The 27,303-nt window shown below is 51.2% G+C and overlaps 2 protein-coding genes across 2 annotated transcripts in view; one reads left to right on the top strand and one right to left on the bottom strand.

Annotated features, from left to right (window-relative positions):
- CLIP2 (CAP-Gly domain containing linker protein 2) overlaps nt 1-6,300 on the top strand; it is a 311,706-nt gene extending 305,406 nt beyond the window's left edge. Inside the window, exon 18 of the transcript XR_009115389.1 lies at nt 6,290-6,300. The gene's annotated coding sequence lies outside the window, so the exon portion shown is untranslated. The remainder of the gene's footprint in view (nt 1-6,289) is intronic.
- The window catches only part of STX1A (syntaxin 1A), a 72,667-nt gene that overhangs the window by 26,788 nt on the left and 18,576 nt on the right, over nt 1-27,303 (bottom strand). Inside the window, exons 2-3 of the mRNA XM_058037410.1 lie at nt 26,251-26,328; nt 24,847-24,946 (exon numbers count right to left, since the gene is read on the bottom strand). Of these exons, the coding sequence (XP_057893393.1) occupies nt 24,847-24,946; nt 26,251-26,328 (178 nt within the window). The remainder of the gene's footprint in view (nt 1-24,846; nt 24,947-26,250; nt 26,329-27,303) is intronic.

The raw sequence follows: 27,303 nt of genomic DNA, 5'->3' as shown, positions 1-27,303 counted from the left end.
GATCTGCATGCCACGGGAATCTATGTGCCATGAGAGCCCTGTGCCAGGGAAGCTGTGTGCCAGGGGAGCTGCAGAAGCCCTGTGCCATGGGAACTGTGTGCCAGGGGAGCTGCCCGCTGTGGGAGCTGTGTGCTGTGGGAGATGAACAGTTTGAGAGCTGTCTGCCTTGGGAGCTGTGTGGGAACTGTGTGCTGTGGCAGCAATGTGCTGTGGGAGCTGTGTGCCATGGGAGCTGTGTGCCACAGAAGATACGTGCCAGAGGAGCTGCGTGCCATGGGAGATGTGTGAAATTGGAGCCATGTGCACTGGGAGCCGTGTGCCACAGAACTGTGTGCCAGAGGAGCCGTGTGCCATGGGAACTGTGTGCCATGGGAGTCACATGCCACATTGGGCTTGTGTGCTGTGGGAGCTGTGTGGGAACTGTGTGCTGTGGGAGGTCTGTGCCACAGGAGCAGTGTGCCATGGGAGCTGTGTGCCACAGGGGCTGTGTGCCATGGGACATGTGAGCTGTGGGAGCTGTGTGCCACAGGAACTGTGAGCCAGAGAAGCTGTGTGCCATGGGAACTGTGTGAAATCAGAGCCATATGCACTGGGAGCTGTGTGCCACAGGAGCTGTGTGCCATGTGAGCCCTGTGCCATGGAATCTGTGCACGATGTGAGCCCTGTGCCAGGGCTCCCAGTGCTCTGCAGGCATATGGGAGCTGTGAGCCATGGGAATCTGTGTGCCATGGGAGCTGTGATCCAGAGGAGCTGTGTGCCATGGGAGCCACGTGCACCTGAAGCTGTGTGCCATGGGAGCCCCGTGCCAGGGCTCCCAGTGCTCTGGAGGGGTGTGAGAGCTGTGAGCCATATGCACTGCCCCCCACAGCCGTGGCAGTGCCCAGGAGTGCCCAGCATTGCCCGGCAGTCCCTGGCAGTGCCCAGCAATGCCCGGCAGTCCCTGGCAGTGCCGACGTGCTCCCTGGCACGCTCGCTGCAGCTCCCTCTCCTCCCCAGCCCGGCGGCAGCGCAGCGTCACTGCTGTGTCACCGTCACTGCTGTGTCATCATCATCATCATCAGTGCCTCCTCCCAGCACTCAGCCATTCACTGCAGGGGAATCTCAGGAATTCACTGCAGGGAAATCTCAGGAATTCGCTGCAGGGAAATCTCAGGAATTCGCTGCAGGGAAATCTCAGGAACTCACTGCAGGGAAATCTCAGGAATTTGCTGCAGGGAAATCTCGGGAATTTGCTGCAGGGAAATCTCAGGAACTCACTGCAGGGGAATCTCAGGAACTCACTGCAGGGAAATCTCAGGAACTCACTGCAGGGAAATCTCAGGAATTCGCTGCAGGGAAATCTCAGGAAGTCAAGGCAGGGAGATCTCTGGAATTCGCTGCAGGGAAATCTCCTTCATCCAGCAGATGTGGGGACAGGGAATCCCAAAAGCAAGCACACCACCCAGCCTTGCTTTCTTCCCTCTTCCCCACCCCAGTTTTCCCTCAGTGTCCTTGCTCCCTGCAGGGCTGGTGACCTCTGACAGGGGGAGGGAGGAGGGAGAAAACCCAAGCACATCTTTAACAAGAAAGATGAAATCACACAATGGAATGAACAGGAAATAACAGAAATGCTACAAATTCCTTCAGAACAATGCAAGGATGGCCTGGGCTGGATGGGAGGGGGGAACAGGATGGATGCAGGGCTGGCACTGCACAGAACACCTGCCAAGGGCTCACTCACCCTGGCCAGCCCTAGCACAGGCAATATTTCAGTGTGCTGTCTCCTGGTGCTCCCCTCAGCTCTCCCACTCTCTCCCAGCCCCAAACCCCTGCAGCTCCCCCAAACCCTCCTCCCCCCTCTCATGCTGGATCCTCTTACTGTCTGTCTCCTTTAATTATGGCTCCATCTTCACACTCTGCAATTCACTCTCCTCTGCCAATTCATTCTCCAGATTCCTTCCTTTGCAGGATTTGCCTTCCCCATTCCCTCCAATCCTGAGTGCAGTTTTAGGCATCTCATACCCAGAGATGGGGAAGGGTATGGAGCACCAGGAGGGGCTGAGGGAGCTGGAGGGGCTCAGCCTGGAGAAAAGGAGGCTCAGGAGGGACCTTCTGCTCTCTCCAAGTCCCTGACAGGAGGGTGCAGCCAGGTGAGAGTCAGGCTCTGCTCACAGGGAACAAGGGACAGGACAAGAGGAAATGGCCTTAAGCTGCACCAGGGGAGATTTAGGTTGGATTTTGGGGAATACTTGTTCCTAAAATGCTGTCAAGCCCTGGCACAGCTGCCCAGGACAGTGATGGAGCCACTGATGGGTTTAACACAGCCGTGGGTGTATGTCCCACGCTGAGAGCACAGGGCACTGTCCCACTGCACACACAGCAGCACTGTGGCCCAGCTCTGCCTGCTCCCTGCTGACATTTCAGCAGCTCTGTGGGAGCTATTTTGGTCTCTGCCAAGGGCAGAGCTCTGACACAGGCAGCAGAGGCAGGGGGAGGCACTGGGGATGCAGGAGAAGGCTCCCAGACAGAGCAGCATCAGCAGCCATGTTTGGAGCCCACTGCCCTGCACTGCCCACACAGGCTGCTGAGTGAATGGGGGGCTTTGCTTGCAGAACTCCAGGAAACTCCCCAGAGCTGTCCTGGAGGAGGCCATGGAACCGCCCCACACAGGGAAAGCTGCCCTGCCAGCCCCCTGCCATCAGACACAGCAGGATCTGCACATCCCAGCCTGGCCGGGCAGAGGGGAGCAGGAGCAGCTCAGCAGAGCACCAGGAGCCTGCACAGCCCTTCAGGGAATCACAGCACCAGGGATGGGTTTGGGATGGAAGGGGCCTTCAAAGGGATCCAGTCCAACCCCTGCCAAGGGCAGGGACACCTCGTGCCATCCCAAGGTGCCCCATCCAGCCTGGCCCTGGACAATTCCAGGGATCCAGGGACAGCCACAGCTCCTCTGGGCAACCTCTGCCAGGGCCTCACCTCCCTCACAGGCAACAATTTCTTCCTAATATCTAATCTAATCTAATCTAATCTAATCTAATCTAATCTAATCTAATCTAATCTAATCTAATCTCCCCTCCTTTAGATTAAAACTGTTCTCCCTTGTTCTGTCACTATTTGCATGTAAAAAGTCACTCTCCCTCTTTATTTTTAAGCCCCCTTTAGGCTGGAAGGGGCTCTGGGTTCTCCCCAAAGCCTTCTCATCTCCAGGCTGAAAACACCTCCAGCTGTCCCAGCCTGTCTCCAGAGCAGAGGGGCTCCAGGCCTTTGATCCCTCCACATTTCCCTGTGGAGGAGCAGGTCAGAGAGCATAGCTCACCAGCAGGAACATGTGCCCGCCAGGAACATCTCACCCCAGCAGGAACATCTCACCCCAGCAGGAACATCTTACCCCAGCGGGAACATCTCCCCACCAAGAACATCTCACCCCACCAGGAACATCTCCCCACCACCAGGAACATCCCACCACCACCAGAAACATCTCCCCAGCAGCAGGAACATCTCCCCCCACCAAGAACATCTCACCCCAGCAGGAACACCTCACTGCCAGGAACATCTCCCCACCAAGAACATCTCACCCCACCAAGAACATCTACCCACTACCAGGAACATCTCACCCCAGCAGGAACATCTCCCCAGCAGCAGGAACATCTCCCCCCACCAGGAACATCTCACCTCACCACCAGGAACACCTCCCTCCAAGGAGGGAGAAACATCTCCCCACCAAGAACACCTCATCCCCAGGAACATTTCACCCCCAGGAACATCTCCCCACCAGGAACTGATCCTAGAGCAGCTCAGGGCACAGGGGCAGCCATGTGGGGCTGTCCTCTCCAGCCCTGCTGGGTGCAATTAGCCCGTATGCAAATCAGGAAGGGATTTTCAATTTCCATCCATCCTGCAACGTTCATGAGGAGCCCCAGGCACACAGAAGGAAGGGAAAGTTCTCCAAGTCCCAGGTCCCACCAAGCCAAAATTGCTGCACAGAACTCCAGGTGGTGCTTGAGACCAACCTGGGCAGTCAGAACCTGGTGCCTTCAGGGACCCCAAGCTGGTCTCCTACTGCATTGGAAACTGGAAATAGGACACCAGTGCTGGGGGATCATGGGTTATGGTCCTCATGGCATTCCCCACAGCTGAGGTGCCAGAGCAGCTCACTGCAGGAACACCTGGTCAGGGACTCAGCAAAGCCTCTTTACATCACAAAAATATGGATTCTTCACATGAAAAATTACTTCAATCATAAAAATATTGATTTTTTTTTCCCATTTTTCTGCTGCTCACAGCTGATGGGACATCACTCCCAGCTGCTCCATTCCATATCAGTGACCACCTTCCCACCAGTGGGGGGTTCAGAGGCGGGTCCCAAGGGGAAGCCCTTCATTAGTAAAGTTAATGTCTAGTTTCTTCACTTCAGGCTGCTGGAAAAAGCAGCTCAGAGCTTCTCTAGTGAGACAACAGAAGCTGCCCAGGGTCTTGGGGCTTTGTCCAGCACCCTGCTCAGAGCTGGAGATGGAGCTGCAAAGGCAAACACTGACAAGCCCTTTTATCAGCATTTCTTTCATGTGAAACTGAACAACAGGGCAAAAAAAAAAAGAATGAGACGAAGGGTGGAAATGTCACTTCATTTTCTTTTCAATTAAGAGCAAATGTTACACATCCATCCCCAGCTAAAGCAGGAGAGCAGCTCCATTTGCTGTGGCTCCACCACTGCAGAAAAGGAACAGCAGGAACTAAGCAGGACCTTCTTAAAATTCAGAAGAAAATAAGGTGGGTGATGCTCTGCCTACATTCTCCAACTTGCTTTCCCACCAGGCTGCTTTCCTGTAGCACCAGCAGCTATTAAAAGCCCTTGCAGTAGTCTCAGGAGCACAGAATTATCTTCCAGATTGGGAGCTCCAGATTCCTTTTGGTCACGGTGAGATATATAATCCACACATGGTGCCATTACCCACTCTAAGCACTGTCTCTGCAAGAACCCAGATGGATGCCAAGAATAAGGCACTCCTTATAGCTGAGGCATTTTTTAAGAGATGTTAACATGCCTTGCATAAACGTGTCCTACTTTCTGACTTGGGCTGAACACACATGAGTCACTCAGCTGCATCCTCCTAAAGCCCACACCTGCACAGAAAAATCCCACCTCCTCTCACACACCCAACCTCATCAGGAAGTGGTGTCAAAGACAGGGACATGCTGCTTTTATCAGCATTATTTAAAACTTTTAAGCCCTCAATGGGAAAAAAAAATGTTACTCCACTGTTAGGGAAGATGAAACGAGAAAGCCTTATAAATATGATTGTCTGGCAAAAGATTTTGAGAATATGGAAACTGTAAGTGAGATTGAAATGAAAGCAAGCTTTGAGATACCTCAGTTACTGAACAACTGGAAAACAATGGTGTGGCCAGCTGAAGGTGATCCCCTTTTGATGAAACAACACCCTTGTCACAGACAACTTTTATGAAAAACCCTTTCCTTAGGAGTTTTTCCTCCTGAGAAGCTGGGAGGCCTCAGGAACAAAATGTAAACAATGATTATCTGCTGCTGTGGAATGCAACAGGTGCATCTGGGATTGGCCCATGTTGGATGTTTGTAATTAATGGCCAATCAAAGCGAGCTGGCTTGGACACAGAGCCTGGGCCACAAACCTTTGTTATCATTCTTTGCTATTCTGTTCTTAGCCAGGCTTCTGATGAAACTTTTTCTTCTATTCTTTTAGTATAGATTTAATGTAATATATAATATAAAATAATAAATCAAGCCTTCTGAAACATGGAGTCAGATCCTTGTCTCTTCCCCAGTCTGAAAATCCCTGTGAACACTGCCACACACCCTCTGCTTGCAGACAGGCCCAAGGGTCAGGGCAGATCCTACAGCTTGGCAGAAGGGCCCAAAGAGGAGTTTTTAGGGTTTAAAATGTAACACAGTATGGTAATGGAATGATTCTTATAGGCTGTATGTAAATGCTGTAGGATTTGTATCTTGTACTAGATTGGTTAGTGAGAATGAGAATATTCAACACAGAAGATTTATGGTATTGTAATGGGAACCTCGCTCTCTTACCCTTTTACTCTCTTACCCTTTTTACTCCCTTACACTCTCATCCTCTCTACCCCTTTCTTTTCTCTTTTCTGCTCTGAGCTGTGTTTGGCAGCTCCCAGCAGGGCCCTGCCCACCGGCCCTGTGCAATAAACTCCAAGTTCCTGAGCTGGCTGCAGAGATCTCTGCTCTCCATCCATCCCCACCATCCTGCCCCTGGTGCTCCCACACTCCACATCATCACCCAACACACTGCAGAGTCACCTCCAACAGCAGCACAGGAGATGCTTTTACAGGAGACTCTGAGCTCACCTGGTCCCAAAGACAAGGCATCAGCATGAGGTTTGAATTTCTTTTCATCACAAAACAGTGGGTGGGGTGACAAGAAGGGACACAGAGACTGGTGCTCCTTCCAAGCAGGGGTACAGAGGGGACAATGTTCTCTGCCACACAAGGAGGAGGCTCTGCTGCCCTCAGAGAGCAGAGGGAGCACCTGACTGGCTCTGCTGCTCCTCCCATGGAAACAGGAGCCTTTCAAGCCTTGACATTGCCACCTCTCCTCAAAGCCTTCCCACCAGGCTAGAAAGAACAGGAAAGGAAAGGAAAGGGCTGGCAGAGGTCACTCCAGCCGTGGTTCTGCACCAGGGCTTTGGCTGACAGACAGCTTTGGAATTTCAGCATTGCTTCTTCAACAAAAAGCTTCAAAGAGAACACCAGTCAGTCTGAGAACAGCAGCTCCCTGCAGCTGAGAGGAGCAGGCAGCATCACAGCTTGTGTTCAACAAGCCAAAGGCAAAGGCAGCACAGAAAAACCCTGTCCAGCCACTCTGCCCCTGCTCTGCTTTCAACCCAGAAACTTTTTAGGAGAAACCTGTGGGTTTCTATCCCCTGACTAACTGAAGTAACCACAGATACAAGCTGCACTGTCTTCTCATCTCTGCTTTTTGCTCTAGATAAATACTAATTCACCTATTCTGCCTCAGCTGCCCTCAGAGCTCCAGAGACTCCTCAGAGTCAGCTCCTTCTTGAACCCAGGGGCTCTTCACCTGAGGTTAAGGTCCTCCTTCTCCTGAGCCTTTGTATTATCAATCTTTTAAGGCAACCCTTAATTTAAGAGACTAAAGACCAATAATTGCTGGTACTGGAAACCCTCTGACACAACCTGTCCACCTGTAATATCCAACTGACTACTTTGGAGAGATGGACAGCTAGGACAAAACCCAATAACACAGGGGGGAAAGGAACAATCCATCAGTAATAAAATATGCTGTAACTGTACAAAATAGGAAAGATTATAAAACTGACTGCTAGAAATGCATTGCAATCAAAAAACACACTGCCACATTCTCCTGAACCTTTATATGACCAATCTTTTAAGGCAACCCTTAATTTAAAAGACTAAAGACCAATAATTGTTGGTACTGGAAACCCTTTGACACAACCTGTCCACCTGTAATATCCAACTGATTATTGCAAGTTTTGAAATATTGCTGCAACTCAAAAACCTCTCACATTGCAATAAAAAGTCAGTGTTCAAACCATTGCCCACAGGCAGGGAATGAGGGATGGTTTCAGACATGGCACTAGAGAAAGGCTGGAACTGGCACAGGCTCACTCTGGTGTGTGGGAATGTCAGGATTTGGTTATTTTCCATCATAACTTTCCCCTGAAGCTGCTCCCTTCATGGCTACAGTTTGAATGGCAGAGGAAAAAGTTTCAAATCTGGTTTCAAAGCAGAGCAGATGGGGCTTGGAGCACCCTGGGATAGGGGAAGGTGCCCATGGCAGGAGTGGAGCAAGAGGAGCTTTTAAGGTCCCTTCCAACACAAACCACTCTGTGATATCATCATTCTGTGATACCCAGCACTTTTGACCAGACCCAAGAGGAAGATGCTTCCACCAGGTTCAGACTGGGACCATGGAGGTGACAGGAAACCAAAAAAGCAGCCCTTGGGTTATGGGAGATGGCACAAACATCCTTGTGTGCACACACACCCTCAATGGCTGACCTGGAGATGGTGCCCACCAAAACAGCACCAAGGGCATTTCACAGACCAGATCTCACAGATCAGCACAATCATGGACCTGGAGTGGTTTGGGTTGGAAGGGACCACAAAAGCTCCTCTTGTTCTACTCCTGCCATGGGCAGGAACATCTTCCACTGTCCCAGGGTGCTCCAAGCCCCATCTGACCTGGTACCAGATTTGAAACTTTTTCCTCTGCCCTATCCAGCCCGGCCTTGGGCACTGCCAGGGATCCAGGGGCAGCCACAGCTGCTCTGGGCACCCTGTGCCAGGGGCTCAGCACCCTCACAGAGAAGAATTTCTCTCCAGTACCTGAAGTGCTGCTACCTGAGGGTTCCTTCCAGCCTGAGCACCCTGGCACTCACCAGAACAATGATGGATCACTCTCTTTATTAAAACTGCACAGGGAAGTGGCTCACAGGAGGCTGCTATGAAGAATATCTGCACAGGATGGTCATCAGCTGCACACACATCAGTATTTACAGATCACAAGCCAAGCCCTGAGCTGCTGGATTCTATACCACTTGATTAATTATTTACCTCAAAGCTAATTAATCATCCATTAACTCTTGGTGAGCTCTTCTACCACATTCATGGAGTGACTCAATAAATGCTTCCACCATTTAGAGCCTCATATGACTAAGAAGAAAAATCTCCTGTGAGAGAGTCCCAGACATCTGAGAGGCCACATCCCAGTTGCCTTTCACCTTCTTTACTGGACAATTCTTTGCCCTTGCCTTGATCCTGTTATCCATGCCATGAAGCTCAGTGCTTCTCCAGAGAGCACTTTTTTATAGTTGCATCCAAAGCAACTCTTTTATTTGCATTTTTGCTAATAAACTGATAACTTGATTAGGAAAACACAGTTCTGCTCCACCTCTGTGGGGCCTGGAAACTCATTAACAGTGCTGACAGATAAGATGCTTAAACCTATTAAGCAGGCTCTGCTGAGATTAAAAACAATTTCAAGATTTGTTGCTTGCTCTCAAAAAACAAATTTCTCCCTGATAGTCCCCAGGGACTGAGGCAGGATAAGAGGAAAGGGCTCTGGGGACACAGGAGGAGACATGTCACCACAAGGGAGGTGACAGGGCCTTTTCAAGCCACGCTGTCCTTCAAGAGTGTTTGGCTCTAGTGTTGCCCAGACAGGTCCTTTGTAGCCATCATGCCCAAAACATCAATAATTCATCCCATTTCCTCAATCACAGAATCACAGAATCAATTAGGCTGGAAGAGCCCTCTGAGATGATGAAGTCCAACCTTTCCAGAGCACTGCCAAGGGCACCACTACCAACCCATGTACACAAAAGTGCCACATCCACACATCTGTTAAACCCACCCAAGAATGGGGGCTCCAGCACTGCCCTGCACAGCCTCTGCCAAGGCTGGACAACCCTTTCCATGATGGCATTGTCCTCAATAGCCAATCTAAATATCCCCTGGTGCAACCTGAGGCTGTTTCCTCTTGTCCTGTCCCTTGTTCCCTGGGAGCAGAGCCCACAGAATGACAGAATCAATCACAGGATCACAGAATGATGAGGTTGGAAGAGACCTCCAAGACCATAGAGTCCAACCTGTGCCCCAACACCTCACCCAGGCTATAGCACCCAGTGCCATGTCCAGTGTTTTTTAAACACATTCAGAGATGGTGATTCTACCACCTCCCTGGGAAGAGCATTCCAGTACTTTATTATTCTTCTGGTGAAAAATTTCTCCCTAATATCCAACCTATACCTTTTCCTAATATCCAACCCATACCTTCCCTGATGTAGTTTGAGACTGTGTCCTCCCACAGCCCAACTCCCACCTGGCTGTCCCCTCCTCCTGTCAGGGATTGTGGGGAGTGAGAAGGTCCCTGCTAAGCCATGGCCTGTCCCTGTCACTAACACAAGTGACAGATTAATTTCTTTGTCCCTAACAGCCAGCATCTGTAAACATCTCCTGTTCAGGCTGCTGAGGCTGGAATATCAACCCAAGCCCAAGTCTCCTGTCTCAGTCACAAGCCAGGATTTCTGGTAACACCTCCCCAGCCCATATGTCCTCGTGTCACCATCTCCAGAGGGGACTGGTCCAAACACAGCACACCATCACCAACTGGAGGGGAACTGGAGCATGGTAACAACATGACAGGTCCCTGAAAGGGCAGCCCAGCACTCCAGTGATGCAGGAATTGCATCCACCAGCCAGCTATGTTAGGTAGAAGGTCTCAGGTGTGAGAAAAATCATTCAGCATCACCACACCCTGTAAGAGCCTGAATGAGAGATGTGGGACTCCAGGCAGTCTCCAAAATGCAGTTTATTGTATCCAAGAGGTTACAGGAGTGCAGGGTTGTGGGTGACAGAGCTGTGCCCACAGCTGTCAGCTCCAGCTGCAGGCAGGCCTGGAGACCCTGAGTTTAGGTTACAGTGCATTCTAGACTTTTCTTTTGGTTACAGTGCATTATAGACTTTTCTTTTGGTTACAATGCATTATAGACTTTTCTTTTGGTTACAATGCATTATAGACATTTCTTTGCTGAGCATCTTAATACAGCAGAACCAATCTGTACCTTAACTTTTATCTCCAGCCTATCATAGCTACTGTAATTACCATATTCATGTTACTGTTCTCCAATCACTAAAAGTCAGTACATTACAGTTTAAGCTAGAAGTTGTTTTTCAGTTTTCTTGCAGTAGAAAATTCTGAGATCTTTTTTCTACTTGCCACATTTGCTGACTTGTTTGCCTGTGCTCTCTTTCTAATTGGTAAAAATATTTTCTTGTTTGGGGTGGGTTTATCCTTTGCTCTAAGGCATAAAAACCCCTTCTAACTAACACACCCTTTGCCTCCTTGGTTATCCAGTGAGACTGCCTCAGCAATTCTTTTCTTCTACATCAAAACTTGCTTCTATCTCTATTCCTTCATCACACACTAAATTTAAAAATCTTTCTGCTAAGCATACATATCTGTGAGACTTTCTTGTCAAACTTTCATCTTTCCCAACAACACCCAGTGAATCCAGCCCCATCCCCAGGCCAGGATATCCCTTTGGGGCAGCCTCAGCAGTAGGGTATCCAGGGTGTGGGCAGCCCTGGGCTCACAGCTCCATCCCACCCTGTGCTCATGGAGCTCTGGAGCATCTGCAATGCACTGTGAGCACTCATGGATCACAGGCAGGGGATCCCAGCACTGATAATTCAGCAGCAAACTGCCAGGGAAGAAGCCAAGTGACACACCAGGGAGTGTTTTTTCTCCTATTGAATGATCTCCAGCTTAGAAGCAGCAGTCTCCCATTGGAATGGCAGCACTTTTCCATATTTCACTTTCCAGTTGCTCTCCATATCTATCATTTACACCTGGACAGGCTGGAGCAGTGGGTCCATGGGAACCCTGTGAGGTTCAACCAGGCCTGGCAAGGTCATGGACCTGGATCAGGACAATCCCTGGTGCCAGCAAAGAGTAGGAGATAGACAGGGATGGATGGATGGATGGATGGATGGATGGATGGATGGATGGATGGATGGATGGATGGATGGATGGATGGATGGATGGATGGATGGATGGAGAGCAGCTCCATGGAGAAGGATTTTCTAGCTGAAGTCCCATTTGCCAAAAGAGATCTGGGACATCAGTGACCTCTGTGCAGTCCTTCAGTTCCCAAAGGCTGACATTTATTCTTGGAAACAGAGCTCAGAGTTTCACATTGCAACTTATTGATTCAAGCTGTGGGAAACAAGAACAAAAGCATCAGATGCTGACTCAACCCTTTCCTCATTTTCTAGCATTTTTTTTTCAACTCTGGCCAATAAAAGACTTTGCAGCAGGTATGACAGAACAGGCAAGGATGCAGAAGGATGGATGGAGGAATGAAGGGCATCCTGTGGTAGCTAAAAGAGGAGAAATTTAGATTACATATTAGGAAGGAATTCTTCCCAGTGAGGGTGCTGAGGCCCTGGCACAGCTGTGGCTGCTCCTGGATCCCTGGCAGTGCCCAAGGCCAGGTTGGATGGGGTTTGGAGCAGCCTTGGACAGTGGGAGGGGTCCCTGCCATGGCAGGGGGTGGAACAAGATTAACCCTTAAGTCCCTTCCAACCCAAACCATTCTGAAAAGCCATGAATTAATGAACTTCCAAACCCAGTACTATGGGAGCTGCTGGCACTTGCAGCAGGGGTGTTCTCTGTGAGCAGACCCTCACCAGGAGCTGCTCATTTAGAGCACAGCCAAAGCCAGGACAGTCTGGCCAAGCTGAGCCCATCAGTGACAGTGCCTACAAACAATGTCCAACAGCAGCTGTGAGCAAGAAATGAGAACATGTGAGAGGAAAAGCCCTGCAGACCCTGAGGCCAGGGCAGAAGGAGGGGTTGGAGGTGCTCAGGCACCAGAGCAGAGCTTTTCCTGCAGCCCATGATGAAAACCATGGTGAGGTAGGATGTCCCCCTGCAGGCATGGAGGATGCCACACCAGAGCATGGCAGTGTGTCCATAAGGAAGCTGTGCCTTCATGGAGAGCCTCAGCTGGAGCATTCTCTCTCTTTTTTGTCGACTGAAGCTCTAACTCTGGCCTAACATCCAGAACCACTGCCCACTCACACCACGCCCAGCCCTTGCCATTCAAGACCCTCAAAGTACCCACACAAGCTGTAATTCACCCCACATTCTGAGCAAACAGCCTCAGCCTCACCAGGACCTGAGGCAAGCTAGGGAGTGCTCACATTCATGGTGGGGAAGCAGCCAGGACACAGACACTGCTCTGGGCTGTGGGACATGCATGAAGCCAACCCCTAATCCTCCCACTCCCTCAGTCCCTTTGCCAACAGCTCAAGCTGGGCAGAGGGGATGGAGACAAGCCAGGAGACAGCAAAGGAGCCTTACAAGGGAAAACAAAAATAAATCCCAAGTCCTGATTGAGCTTTTGGGCAGCTCATGACACCAAACACTGCCCAACTCAGGAAACTGAGCAGAAACTTCTGCCTGGGGAAATGGTGAAGTCACCATCCCTGGGTGTGTTCAACAAAGCCTGGATGTGGTGCCAGGATTTAGTTGAGGTGTTGGAGCTGGGTTGGACTCTGTGATCTTGAAGGTCTCTTCCAACCTGGTAATTCAGAGAAAATTCAGAGAAAATTCAGAGAAGAATTCAGAGAAGAATTCAGAGAAGAATTCAGAGAAGAATTCAGAGAAACAGGACGTCCAAGTGCTACCCAAGAACGTCCCACAGATGCCCAGGCCATGTGTTTGTGTGTGGGTGGCCAGGTTGGTGAACACCAGTGTGCCAGCTCTGCCAGTGGGGTTCCAAGCCCTTGGATGGCTCTGGGCAGGCAGGAAGGCTCAGCCTGGGCTGGCAGCTGCCCGAGCAGCACCCGCTGCGGATCAGCAGCTCCCAGGCACTTCCAGGAGGCAGAGCCCTTCCAAGCAGCTCTCTGCAGGGTTTCCAGTAACAGCAAATGGGCAGCAGTGCCCCCACGGTGATTAATCATCCTCCTGGGATGCAGGGGATGGTTGTTGCCAGCCCTGAGTGCAGCTGGTGCTGCACCCACGCTGTTGCAGCCTCGCCGCTGGGGCACCCTCGCATCAAACCGTGGCTGAGCAGGGGGCAGTGGGCACAGACCCTGACAGAGTGGGCTGCAGCCTCATGCACAACGTGGGTGGTGCTGTGAGGCTGTAAAATACTGGGATTTGGGGGGGGAGTTCAAGGGGAAATGGGAGATATTTGCTGTCTGAATGTTTTCTGCTAAAACAAGAGCTGAAGGGATTTAGAACGACAGCGAAGCACTTGGTTACTGCAGGGATTCTGTCACACACACAGAGCAGCACTGTGGGAACTGCCTCTGAAAAGGAACAGGATTATCATGGAATTATTTAGGTTGGAGCAATCCTCCAAGACCATGGAGCTAACCCAGCATTGACACAACTGACCATATCCCCACATCTGTTAAACCCCCCCAGGGATGGTGACTCCACCACTGCCCTTCACAGCCTACTCCACTGCCTGACCACAGTTTCTGTGAATAAATTTTCTCCCATCTCGCCACATCCTTTCAGGGAGTTCTGGAAAGCAAGAAGGCCCTTCCTGAGCCTTTTTTCTCCAGGCTCAGTGCTGTTTTTAGCACTGGGTAGATCACTGGATGCAGCACCACGTGCTGCACAGCACCACAGCCATGCCATGAGCTAGCACCACCAGCCTGGACATCCTATTGCAGGTATCTTTGTTTTGTCACTATTCAGCAGGAAAAAGGTCCCTTGTATCTCAGGAACACTCTAGAAGCACTGTTGGTTTGGCCTGAGCTCAAAGCAGCTGCAGCCCTGTAGTTCCTGATGGAACCAGTCAGCTCACAGAGTGGTGGGGAGGGCAGGGACAGCAGGGCAGATGTGCCCAGTGCCAGGTTTACCCTGGGCTGAGGCAGAACAGCTCATTTTACCAGTTCTGCCAATTCCCAGCCTGACCCCCTCAGACCCTGGTCACTCTGAGCTGGTTTTGTGAGGAGTTCTGCTCTGCACTGCTCAGTCAGGGATGGGACAGGCATCCACTGCCACCCTGATGCCAGGGCTGCGCTCACCTGGCTGCTGCCCAGGACTCTCAGGGCTCCAGGAGTGTCTTGGAGGTGGTCTCATCACCATCCAACCCGTGTCCAGTGTCCCACTGGCTATCCTGGCTGTCCATCCCTCCACTCCTCTCCCAGTTTCTCCTCATCAGCTGATGTTGGCAAACCATGGGCAGCCAAACTGACTGCAGCACCTGCAGCTTCCACAGCAGAGGACCCCACCACCAATCCAGAGATCCCTCATTTCCAGACACAACACAACCCAAGGGGTCAGAGGAGCCATTTCTGGCAGGCTCCAGCCCTGTCCAGTGTGACAGTGTTCACGGGGGTTCTTGGATGAGGGAAGAGGTGAGGATCTGACTCCATGTTTCAGAAGGCTGATTTATTATTTTATGATATATATTACATTAAAACTATACTAAAATAATAGAAGAAAAGATTTCCTCAGAAGGCTAGCTAAGAATAGAAAAAGAAAAGAGTGATAACAAAGGTTTGTGGCTCTGTGTCAGAGCCAGCTGGGCTGAGATTGACCATTAATCAGAAACATCCAACAGTTCTTGGAATGTGCCCATGGCAGGAGCTCCTGGTGCACCCACATGGGTGATGCTGGGGTCCCTGAGATGCCAGGTCTTCTGGCCACCCTCCTCCTCCTCCTGCCTGTGCTGCTGCCCAGCTCCACTGAGCAGACCCTGCTGCTCCTGCTCTCAGCATGCCTAGAAAGCAGCACTCTCCCACACATCAGAATAATCTCAGGAAAGAGTAAAAGGATTTAGGGCTTGCTCAGCTCAGCCCTGCTAAACCCATTTCTGCAGAGAAGGGATTATCCCAGTGCCAGCACCAAGACAAGGACTCAGCAGGAGCAGCTGCAAAAGGAACACTGCTGGGGCTGGAGGGGCTTTGCTGCAGAGCACCCTCCCCACCCTGGGGGTCCCTGCCCCTCTCTGCAGGCACAGGCAGCCCCCAGGAAGCCAGAGTGTGTCACAGACATCTTTTCATGAAAAATCTTTTCCTCATGATTTTTTCCTCCTGAGAAGCTGGGAGGCCTCAGGAACAAAATGCAAACATTGATTATCTGCTGCTGTGGAATGCAACAGGTGCATCTGGGATTGGCCCATGTTGGATGTTTCCAATTAATGGCCAATCACAGTCAGCTGGCTCAGACTCTCTGTCGGAGCCACAAACCTTTGTTATCATTCTTTCCTTTTCTATTCTCAGCTAGCCTGCTGATGAAATCCTTTTTCTTTTAGTATAGTTTTAATATAATATATATCAAAATAATAAATCAAGCCTTCTGAAACATGGAGTCAGATCCTTGTCTCTTCCCTCATCCTGGGACCCCGCAAACACCATCACCCAAAGCTGTGCCATTGATGCCACCAATGCCACCCAGCATCCCACCTGCTGGGGACAACACCACTGCCCACCAGAGCAGGGCCCCTGGGGGCTACACAGGGGTCTCTGGCTCTTCTTCTCCCCTTGGTACACAGCTGGGAACCACTCCAAATCCAGCAGGAAGAGGCAAGGACAGCCTGAGGACGTCACAGCCCATGCACCCAGTGATGGCTGGGAGGGCTGAGCTCTGCCAGTCCAGACAGCAAGGGGCACAGCTGCCATATCCCCCCACATTTTGGCTCCTTTCTCTCTTTCCTCCCTGGATGCAAAGACTCAGGAGAGGGCCAAGAGATTCCCTGAGCAGCCAGCTCAGCTCACCCATCCAGCCATGGGGATCCCAGCCAGGGCTCAAGGAGCAGCCAGGGCTCGAAACCACCACGAGAGTGGGGGCAAAGTCGCTGTCTTACATAGCAAAAGTTCTGTCATCTTATATATCAATAGTTCCACTATCATTATAGTGCAAGGATTCCATGTCACCAGAGCATCACACCTCCTCAATGTTTCTCACAGGCAGCTCCTCAGAGCACTGACTGATCCTGGTCCTTGCAGCAGCCATCTGAGTCCAGAGCCCACCAATCCACTCTTTTATAACACTCTTCTTATTGGCTACAGGTGTAGCCTGTTAAGATCAGGCCTGCTCCTAATCTTTAGTAATTGGTTCGGCTGCAACTCATTGAGGGTTAAGATCACATTCTATACCACCTTCATTTACCCATACTGTATCCCCCTACAAATTCACACACACACACAGCATGAACCAGCAGAGAGAGACAAGGGTGCCACAGGCTCAGGGCAGTGATGGCCTTGTGTCCCCTCCCCTCCAGGGCTCCCTCTCCATCCAGCACACAGAACAGGGACTGAGCACTGTGACACTGCTGCTGTCACACTGAGCCAAGGAGCCACAGGTGCCCCCTGCACTGAGATGGAAGCAGCTGCACCTCAGGCACACTAAGGATGGGCTCCTGCTCCATGGTCACCTCCTCACTGCCCATCACACCACAGGCTCTGGGGTGCAACAGGCAGTGCTGCCCAAAGGAGATAAAGTTTTCCAGCAGCAGCAACAGCACAAGTTCCAGGAGTGCCACTAAACCTTTGGTGTGGGAATCCAAAATCAGAGGGTTCAGAGGGTTTAGGGAAAGCTGTAGAAGGCAGGCCTCAGAGATAGCAGAACTTTCAGGTGTCCTGTGCTCCTTTGCCTCTTTCAGAAAGTGCTTGGAGAGGGAATGGGCTGGAATGAATTTGTTAGCATGTGCTGGTTACAAAACCTCAAAATAGAGCCGGGACGCTCCAGGGCTCTGGATGTCTTCCCATCTGCTGCTCCTCTTTGTCAGGGATGGTATCACAGTTTGCTTCTGCCTCCACTTGGGATTTTGGCCCTTGTGGAGGGCACTGTGAAGCCTGTGAGGCTCCAAAAGCTGCCAGAGTGTGGGAATCCACAAAATCAGAGGGTTTTGGGAAAGCTGCAAGAGGCAGGCCTTAGAGAGAGCAGAACTGTGATTAGAGCTGAGCAGCAGCCATGAGATTGGTCAGCAGAAAAATTATTTAAACCGTAGAAAAGCAAGGACAAATAGAACAATGGTCTGTGTATTAACACTTGTCTAGAATAACTCTCTAAGCTACAGAAAAGTTTATCTAGCAAGATATTACGAAGTTTGATGCTTAATAATGGAGCTCTGTGCATTGTGTTTTAATACAAGCAGGTATTGTATTCAAAATAAGCAAGCACTGTTTAACCAAAGGTACCTGTGCTTATAGTGGTTGGATAGAACTACTGTCAATGTGCTTTTGCTTTGAGTGGTTGGTCAAAAAACTTATAAAGTGAGTTGGAACATTGAGTTCTTGGTCTGCTGCCTGGGATGTGAGCTGGTGGCACCTTCCCATTGTCATAACCATGTTTTGAGACTGATGCTGGAAAATCAAACAGCTCAAGGCACGTTCCACAGCCACCCCATCCCGTTCGTGATTCGTACACAGCCCCAGCCAGCATCACTTTGGGCTAAATTAAACCCTAAATAATTACAGAACAGCTGATTTTGATTCTTTTTTAACATGTTGCCATGAATCAGACTCCAGTTAATTGATATTAACTGCACTCAGTGTGGTGGATCAATGGTGCTGGTGATCAGGGATATTGATGATCATGGAGCAGGAGAACTGCACAGGAAAAGGGAAAATCACCTGGGATAAAATATTCAGGGGAAACAAAAGAAAAAGCCACAGAGGCACAGGAAGAGAGGACAAAAGTGTCCCAGGTAGCCTCACTCAGCACTGGGATGATGCATAGAAAGCCCATTGCTGGAAAAATCCCAGATTTACAGAGACAGGGCAACTGAGAATGCTGACTTAGGAAGGGAAGGAATAGAGATGACTTTGTTGAGAAAGAGATTGAACTAGAAACAAGTTCCAACAAGTTTCAAACGATAGCCTTGCAAAAAACCCAGACATTTTAGAGAATTAGAACTGTGAAAGATGCATTGTAGCAAGACCAAATGGGGTAAAAACATAGGTGATTGGTGTTAGAAGTATTAGCAGTGTGGCAAAAGCTAAGACGCTGAAAAAAATTCACAAGGTACTGTAACCAGGAAATTGGTTGGCTTCTGATAGAATGGTGTTGAGTTTTACATCTCTTATGTCTCACCCTTCAACAAGACTGATAATGGAATAAAATCTTTTAAACCACCTCTCAGTTGCCCCATCTCTGTAAAGCTGGGATTTTTCCAACAGTCCATGTGTCCAGTTCCTGTGGGCAGCACCCAGGGGCTGGCAGTGGGTGCCACCACGCTGGGCACGACGTGGCTGTGGGAGCCTCAGGCAGCTGGTGGCAAAGGGAAGGTGAGGAACAGCAGGAGCACTCCTGCTTCCATGGCCTGAGCATCCCTGGCACCCATGGCAGGAGCATCCCCAAACTCACAGCCCAGGCTCCCCTGGCACCCTGCCCTGAGCATTTTCCCAGCCCATGCTCACCCCCATTCTCCCTCCACCCCATGGGCAGTGCCAGGAGGAACTGGTCTGGTTTAGGGCTGAAGGGTGGCACTTTGCCAGCCTGCTCCCACAGGCCATGGGGAGGGCTGACTGGTCACTCCCAGGACAGCTGTGCCCACAGGGTGACACACAGCTGAGTCACCATGTCCTGCCAGCCCTCGCTGTGCCCATGTCCCTCAAACACACACTGCCTGAGGCTGCCCAAGCACAGCAGCCACCCCCAAACACAGGCAACCCCAGCCCACAAAGACAGACCCCAGATCTCACAGGGAAAGTGAAGGGAAATCCAGCCTGAAAAGCACAAGAAACACTGAGCAGCAGTTGGGTCAAAAGTCCTGGAGACCTCATACCCTGGGGTACCCATCTCTTTAAAACCAGAGCTGGGGCAGGTGTGGGGGCCTGGGAAGGCTGGGGTTGTGCAAAGCCCACACAAAACACCCGAGCTGCTGTGGTGACCTGCCAGGATGAAGCCAGAAGGGCAAAGAGCTCCTTAAGCAAATGAGTTTGTTCCTGGGCTGACACTGGTGTGCAAATCGATTGCAAACACTCAGGCTGGAAATGAGAAGAGCACTGGAGGGTATGTCCTAGAGAGGCCCTTCAACAAGGATTACAGGCAGGAGAGACAAAACTCCTCCAAGAAGGAGCTGGAGCAGTGTCTGTAAGGGTGACAAAGCATCTGTGTGACACAGGGAGAGGACAAAGCCACCTGAGGCAACCCAAGCTCAGTGAGGCACTGCCAGAAGGGCAAGGGGGGGCATCAGCACCACACTGCTGGGGATGGCCAGGACAGGTGAGGGGTGGCAGACAGTTTGGGAGATCCTGGACACCCCCAGTGGGCAGAGGAACCCCCATCCCTGCTCCAAACACCCCTCCAGTCTCTACATCACACACCAGGACTGCTGAGAACACTCCCTTGGGACGGCCTGGAGAGGGGAAGCAGGACACAGAGATGCTGAGAGCCACAGGGTAGGTGGCACCTGCTCTCACTGTCCATTGGGTGCCTGCTCTGCTGTGCTCTGCTGCCACACCATGCCCTGCCCACCCTGCTGAGGACCAGGACATCACCAGAGCACTGCTGTGTCCTCAATCCCACTGCAGGAGCTGTGGGAACCATCCAGCCTCCCTGGGCCTCACAATTTAATGTCCATCAAAGCCACTCCACAACCTGACAGCCAACCAGGCCAAGGGCAAAGTCCTGCAAATGGATCAGGGCAATTCCCAGGGCCAGCACAGACTGGGGCATCTCATGTGGTTGTTTCTAATTAATGGCCAATCACAGTCAGCTGGCTTGGACAGAGAGTCTGAGACAGAACCTTTGTTATCATTCTTTCTTTTTCTATTCTTAGCCAGGCTTCTGATGAAATCCTTTCTTCTATTCTTTTAGTATAGTTTTAATATAATATATATCATAAAATAATAAATCAAACCTTCTGAAACATGGAGTCAGATCCTCATCTCTTCCCTCATCCCGAGACCTCTGCGAACACTGTCACACCTCAACAGCATCAGACAGAGGTGAGCAGCCACAGCTTGTCTCCTTGCCTACCTGACACATCTCTCCACCAGAAAATGGTCTGCTAGGAATAACAGGGGCCACTCTCCAAGGAGCTCCCAGCAGCCAGAAAGGCTGAACAAAGTCACCTGTGCCCTGGTGTCACACACCACCACCCTGAGCCTGCACAGCCAAAATGATGAAGCTGGAAGTCAAGCCCCCATGGAAGTGAGCCTCCCCTTCTGTGCTGGAATGGACCTGCTCCCAGGTCTGAAATATTTCCTGGGCCTCCCAAAGCCTGCAGAGAAGGGCTGAGCTGACAGGCTGAGAGACACAAGTTGGGATCTGAAGATTCAGTTCCCAGAGGCAATTCATGGAGCAGACAGCTGTGTTACATAACCCAGTGCTGGAGACACAGGAGCACTGCCACTGGAGGGATGTCGTGCTCAGAGAACAGGAATGGCACAGAACCCCTCCTGACCACTCCAGGGAAACAGCAAATGTGATTTCATTGCTTGCTGGCTGTGAGATGGCTTGTGAGATGTTGCAGTGTTCCTGCTGCTGTGCTCCTGGCTGCTGCACAGGCATGGGGTCCACTTGGGGCTGCAAAGGCCACTCATGGCCTGAAAGCACAAGAATATATTTAAAACTCTGAGATCTGCAGTGAACAAGATGTGCTGACATTCCCATGACTTCCAGAGGAATCCAGGACCTTGGAAGTGCTCCTGGTTTTGTTTTACAGCATTCTTTGCCTTGGTATTGTAGAGAATTCAGTTTGTTCATCAAGAATTGTTTGGACAGGAAGAGAGGAGCCACACATTAATGTGAAATCAGTGATTTGTGGCATTGGCCACCTCCTCTGGGATGTGGCCTGCACCAAGGACCAAGCAGGAGCAGCTTGGCAGTGCCAGGAGCAGCAACAGCGGCAGCACTCACTGGGAAGGATTTTAGGAATGGGTTTACCAGGAGCTGTGACTTAAACGTGGTGTGATGGCCCCAACCCAAGGAGGAACACAGCCCCTCAGGTTTCCAAGCCCACCCAGTCCCACCAAGACCCTGCTGCCCACTGTGTGGGGACCCTCCAGTGCCCCTCAGCCAGACTGAACCTGCTGGGCTGTCACCTCCCTGCCTCACAGCAAAGCCAGCCAGCTCCCACCCACTGGGCTCCAAAATAAACCCAGGCAGCAATGGCAAGGCAGAACCAAAAGCAGTCTGTGCAGCCAGGAGAGGGATCAGCAGAAGGGAGGGATGAGCCCCTCCATGGATCCTGCACCTCCACATGCCAGGCAGGTCCAGGTCTCACACAGACACAAATCCAGGTCTCACACAGACACTGAACCTCACCTGATCCTGCAAACAAAGAACACCAAGGGGCTGCATCTGCCTGAGCACAGCCACCTAAAAAGCAGATTCCAGTGGTATTGTGCCCATGGAGTCCTGTCACAGACATCTTTAATGAAAAATCCTTTCCTTAGGATTTTTCCTCCTGAGAAGCTGAGAGGGCTCAGGAAAAAAATGTAAACAATGATTATCTGCTGCTGTGGAATGCAACAGGTGCATCTGTGATTGGTCTCATGTGGTTGTTTCTAATTAATGGCCAATCACAGAAGCTTTTGTTATTATTCTTTGCTATTCTATTCTTAGCCAGCCTTCTGATGAAATCCTTTCTTCTATTCTTTTAGTATAGTTTTAATGTAATATATATCATAAAATAATAAATCAAGCCTTCTGAAACATGGAGTCAGATCCTCATCTCTTCCCTCAACCTGAGACCCCTGTGAACATGGTCACAGAGTCCCTCTCTCCCATCACTGACCCTGAGAATGCACCTACTCACCAGCAGCCACCACACACCTCTGCATCCATCCCTCCAACAGCAACCCCAACCACTGCCCAAACATCTCCCAGACCACCAGCCCAGCTCTGCTCCATCTAAAGCCCCACCCCAAAGTCCTCCAGCTCCAGGAGGGACCTGCTGGTGGTGTTGAAGGAGTTTGTATCTCTGATGGAGAAGCTACACCCACACCAACCCGAGCTGCACAGCACATGTGCCTCCAGACAAGGATGAGAAGTCCGTGACATTCTCTTATTTCCTGCAGGAACATTTCCCCTCATTGCATCTTCCACATGATGCTAAAGTACTTGGAGATCACTAAGAATAAGCAGGGTGCTGTTCCAGCATCCCAAATCCCTGCAGGGAGCAACATCTTGCCCTGATGTCCACCCCAGATGTCATCCCTGCCCTGTTAAACAGCAAACCCCAGTGAGCACATCCCAAAATTAGCCTCTCACAACCTATATTTTAGTGTCCTTTGGCTCCATCCCCCTGCCATGCCTCATGGGAACTTACTTCTGAAATTCCAAATTAATCTCAATAAATTCACAGCCCTGGGTTACAAATGTGCATTAATGAGCAGGTTCTCTGTGGGTTCAGGAGCACAGGAGGGTGGGGGTGAGGCTGCCAGCACAGACAATGCCCTGGCAGAGCAGAGGTGAGCACCAGAATGTTCCAAGGGCTGGGACAAGGGGCAGTGGGGTCAGATTAGACATGGGGAAGGAATGTCACACTGTGAGGGTGATGAGGGGCTGGCAAAGGCTGCCCAGAGAAGATGTGGAAGTGTTCAAAGGCACACTGGACAGGACTTGGAGCAAGTGGTTCACTGGTGTAGATTTAAGGTGTCCCTGCCCATGGATGATTTCTGAAGGTCCCTTCCAACCCAAAGCACTCTGTGATTCTGACTCTGTCCACTGCTGAGCCCTACCACATCTCCTGAGCACACCACAATGCCACAAATCACTGACTTCAGATCAATGTGTGGCTCCTCTCTTCCTGTCCAAACAATTCTTGATGAACAAACTCAATTCTCTACAATACCAAGGCAAAGAATGCTGTAAAACAAAACCAGGAGCACTTCCAATGCCCTGGATGCCTCTGGAAGTCATGGGAATGTCAGCACATCTTGTTCACTGCAGATCTCAGAGTTTTAAATATATTCTTGTGCTTTGAGGCCATGAGTGGCCTTTGCAGCCCCAAGTGGACCCCATGCCTGTGCAGCAGCCATTTCACCTGCAGACACAGGGGATTGTGCCTGCTCCCAGTCACCCACCAGGGAAGCCACATGGCCACAGGACACACAGGACACATGGGGCTCACAGCAGCTTTTCTCTGAACACTCCCAGACTGGAACACTGCAACATCTCACAGTGACAACACAAGACCCTGGAGGGTGATTGAGCGATAACCTGAGACATGGGAACTCCCTTGAGAAAATCCCTCAATTCCAGCCTTGGCCAAGGAAATTTCAGCTGAGGAGCAGCTGCCAGGAGAGGAAAGCCTGAGATAATTTAGTAGAGCCATTCCTTTCAGGTAATTACAAAATCTACTGATTTGACATGGATGCAGGGCAATGTGTGTGTGGGCACCCTCCTGGGAGCTCCAGGCACAATTCCACAAGCAGGCATGGAATTGCACTGGGCAAGTGAGAAATGGATGGGAAGAGGGTAGATGAGAGAGACCTGGTCTCACCTTTCCAGCCTCTATAACTGGGATCACAAGCAGTGCTCAGCCCATGGAAGCAACACCTTGGCCAAAATGAGGGGTGCCAGTGGCCTGGAGCCATCCTGCAGCATCCAACGCCCTTGTGACACCAGCAGGGTGATGGTGCGGGCAAAGGGGACCCACCCTGAAGGTGGAACTTGGGGCTGCTGAGCTGCTCCAGGGCTGTCCCTCAGCAGGTGAGCCTGGGCAGGCTCCAACACACCCTGCAGGGCTCAGCCCTCAGATCCACCCATTCCACAGTAAGGGCTGTGCAGACACTGGAGCTGGAAAGCCTCTGCTGACCCCACCACCCCACAGCCAGCTCCTCTGGGGACCACAGGGGACACAGCATGCACAGTTCTAACTCTGCCAGATCCCCCAGACACCCAAATGCTGCCACCCTTTGGGTGTTGAAATCCCCAACTCCAGCTCCTGGCAGCAAACCTTTTCTCTGGAAGGAAGAGGTTGGGAAGGGATAGACTCTTTGACCAGCCAGCAATAAATTGTCCCCAGGACAGAGATGCAAGGTCCCAGCTGCCACCTGTGGCTCAAAGAGGAGCTGTGACATTTGTGGGCCCAAGCAGGTGACACTTGGTCTGTTCTGCTTTATCCACTCCTTGGGATAAGGATCCACTCCTCTTTCCCAGGCAGCCCAGGGCAAGACAACCAGCACAGAAACAGCCACTTCCCAGCCTCCACACTGCCCCAGCCTTGCAGAAATCCCCTCACTGGGCTTTCACCACCTCTCCAGGCCTCAAAGCCACCAGTCAGTCACCAGGCCAGCCCAAGCCCTCCCTCAGCACCACCTGCAGACCCAGGGGACTGTGCCTGGCCCCAGCCACCCACCAGGGCACACAGGACACACAGGGCTCACAGCTCACTCACTTTCATCAGGGTTGGGGGAAGCCAGAATGGCACTGTGCTTCCTTTTCACTTCTTCCACATTCTCCGAGATTTTATCAATGAAGCCTCGAATTTCTTCCACCTGTGAAGTGAGACAACAAGACAGGTGGTCTGTGACAGAACCTGGACTCTTGGAAAGTGAAGGGATTATTATACCCTAAGCCAAAGCAGCCATGACATGTCTAAACCACAGCAAACATCCTCCTGGATAAATATTTTCCAGTTTGGAACTATGGAATCAGCCCTTCTCCATCCCACCAGCCAGCTCTGAGTCACAGCAGTGTAATACAGACTGTATGTCCTGGATTCTTTGTGATACACTGAGAAACTTCTGGGATTTATATAAATCAGCAGCAGATTGATCCCCAACTCTGTGCCACTGGCAAAGCACTGCTGAGACTGCACAAGCCAGGCTGGTGGTGGCTCAGTCCCCCATGGTTCCTTGCTCAATGAAAAAGCTCCAGAAATGCCCAGTTTGATCCTCACCCCCCATTCCAGGCAGGCCACATTTTCCCAAAGATCCATTCTGGCATTTTCTCATTTGTGACACACTGAGAAACTTCTGGGATTTATATAAATCAGCAGTACAGATTCCCAGACTGTGCCACTGGCAAAGCACTGCTGAGACTGCAAAGCCAGGCTGGTGGTGGCTCAGTCTCCCATGGCTCCTTGCTCCATAAAAAGCTCCAGAAATGCCCAGTTTGATCCTCACCCCCCATTCCACATTTTCCCAAAGATCCATTCTGGCATTTTCCCTGCCCTTCTGTGCTACAGCAAGACACCAGCATTGCCCAAGAGGGGAAACCTCTCCTGTGTTCTCCACCTGCCAGGCTGCTCACCCTCTAACTCAGCCTTCTCCTTGGGCTCACACCACTCCTTTGCTCATCTTCCTCCACCTGCACATCAGATTTATCCCAGTTCCCACTCCATTGCCTGCACAGATCCATTTTAACACCCCCCACACACATGCCATGCTAAGGGTGTGCTAAAAATCAGCAAGCAGATCTTACAGCCACCCACATGCCAGAAGACAACCTCTTGTTTGGGAACAGGAGGCACAAAATTAAATCCATGATCCATGCAGAGACTGCTGCTCTGCTCTGCAGAGGTGCTCTGGGGAAAGGCCTGAGAGCTGGGTGTGAGGCATTCCTGCTCCCATGGCCTGGGTTCTGGAGGAGCAGGGAAACATCCACAGGGCAGCACAGCCTCAGGTGTGCAGGGATGTTCAGCACTCAGCACAACCCTGAGCATCAGCTGAGCAGCACCAGGACCTTCATCCCCATCCCCAGTGGGCACAGGGAGCCTGGAGCATCCACAACCCACCCTGGTGCCAGCAGAAAGGTCTGAAGCAGCCTCAAAGCCACCCTGGAGGAACAAAGCTCTCACCTGCTCAAAGAACTCATCCATGAAACGGTCCCGGTCCACACTGACGGTGACTTCATCATCATCATCACTGTCCTTGGCCTGCAACAACAACACAGAGAGAGAGGAATCAGCCAGGGCTTCCTGCAGAGCTCCCAGCCCTATTTCAGAGCTCCTGTGAGGAACCTTCCCCTTCTCCTGTGCTGACCTGCTCCAAGGAGCTGGGGCAGACACCAGCCAGAGTGGGGAACAGCCCAGGCACTGCCACTCCAAACCCCCAGGACTCTGGGAGAGCTGAGAACAGCCACATCCAGCAGGGAGGGATGGCCAAAACACCACAGCAGCCATGGCACAGCATGGACACAGCAAGGACACCCCACAGCCAAGGAGGGGGAGCTCCCAGGGCACTCCTGCAAGGAGCAGGAGTGGGAAACACCACAGATTCCACCATGGGAAACACCAGGGTGGGGTGGGAAAGCATGAAGCATGGAAATGATGGGAAACATGAGGGATGCTGGACTGGGAAACACAGGGAATGCTGTGATGGAAAACAGAAGGAATACTGCCATGGGGAAACATGAGGGATGCTGCCATGGGAAACACAAGGAATGCTGGACTGGGAAAGCATGAGGAGTACTGGACTGGGAAAACATGAGGGATGCTGTGATAGGAAACATGAGGAATGCTGGACTGGGAAAACATAAGGAATGCTGTGATGGGAAAACACAAGGGATGTTGGACTAGGAAAGCACAAGGGATGCTGTGATGGGAAATATAAGGAATGCTGGACTGGGAAAACATGAGGGATGCTGTCATGGGAAAACACAAGGGATGTTGGACTAGGAAAACAAGAGGAATGCTGCCATGGGAAAGCACGAGGGATGCTGTGATAGGAAAACATGAGGGATGCTGCCATGGGAAACACAAGGAATGCTGGACTGGGAAAGCACAATGAATGCTGGACTGGGAAAACAAGAGGGATTCTGTGATGGGAAAGCACGAGGGATGCTGCCATGGGAAACACAAGGAATGCTGCCACAGGAGAAAGCCTGGGCGATGCCATGATGGGAAAACACG

Source organism: Melospiza georgiana, chromosome 19 (assembly GCF_028018845.1).
Source record: "Melospiza georgiana isolate bMelGeo1 chromosome 19, bMelGeo1.pri, whole genome shotgun sequence".
Lineage (NCBI taxonomy): Eukaryota > Metazoa > Chordata > Aves > Passeriformes > Passerellidae > Melospiza > Melospiza georgiana.
This window is presented reverse-complemented; position numbering and strand designations above follow the sequence as displayed.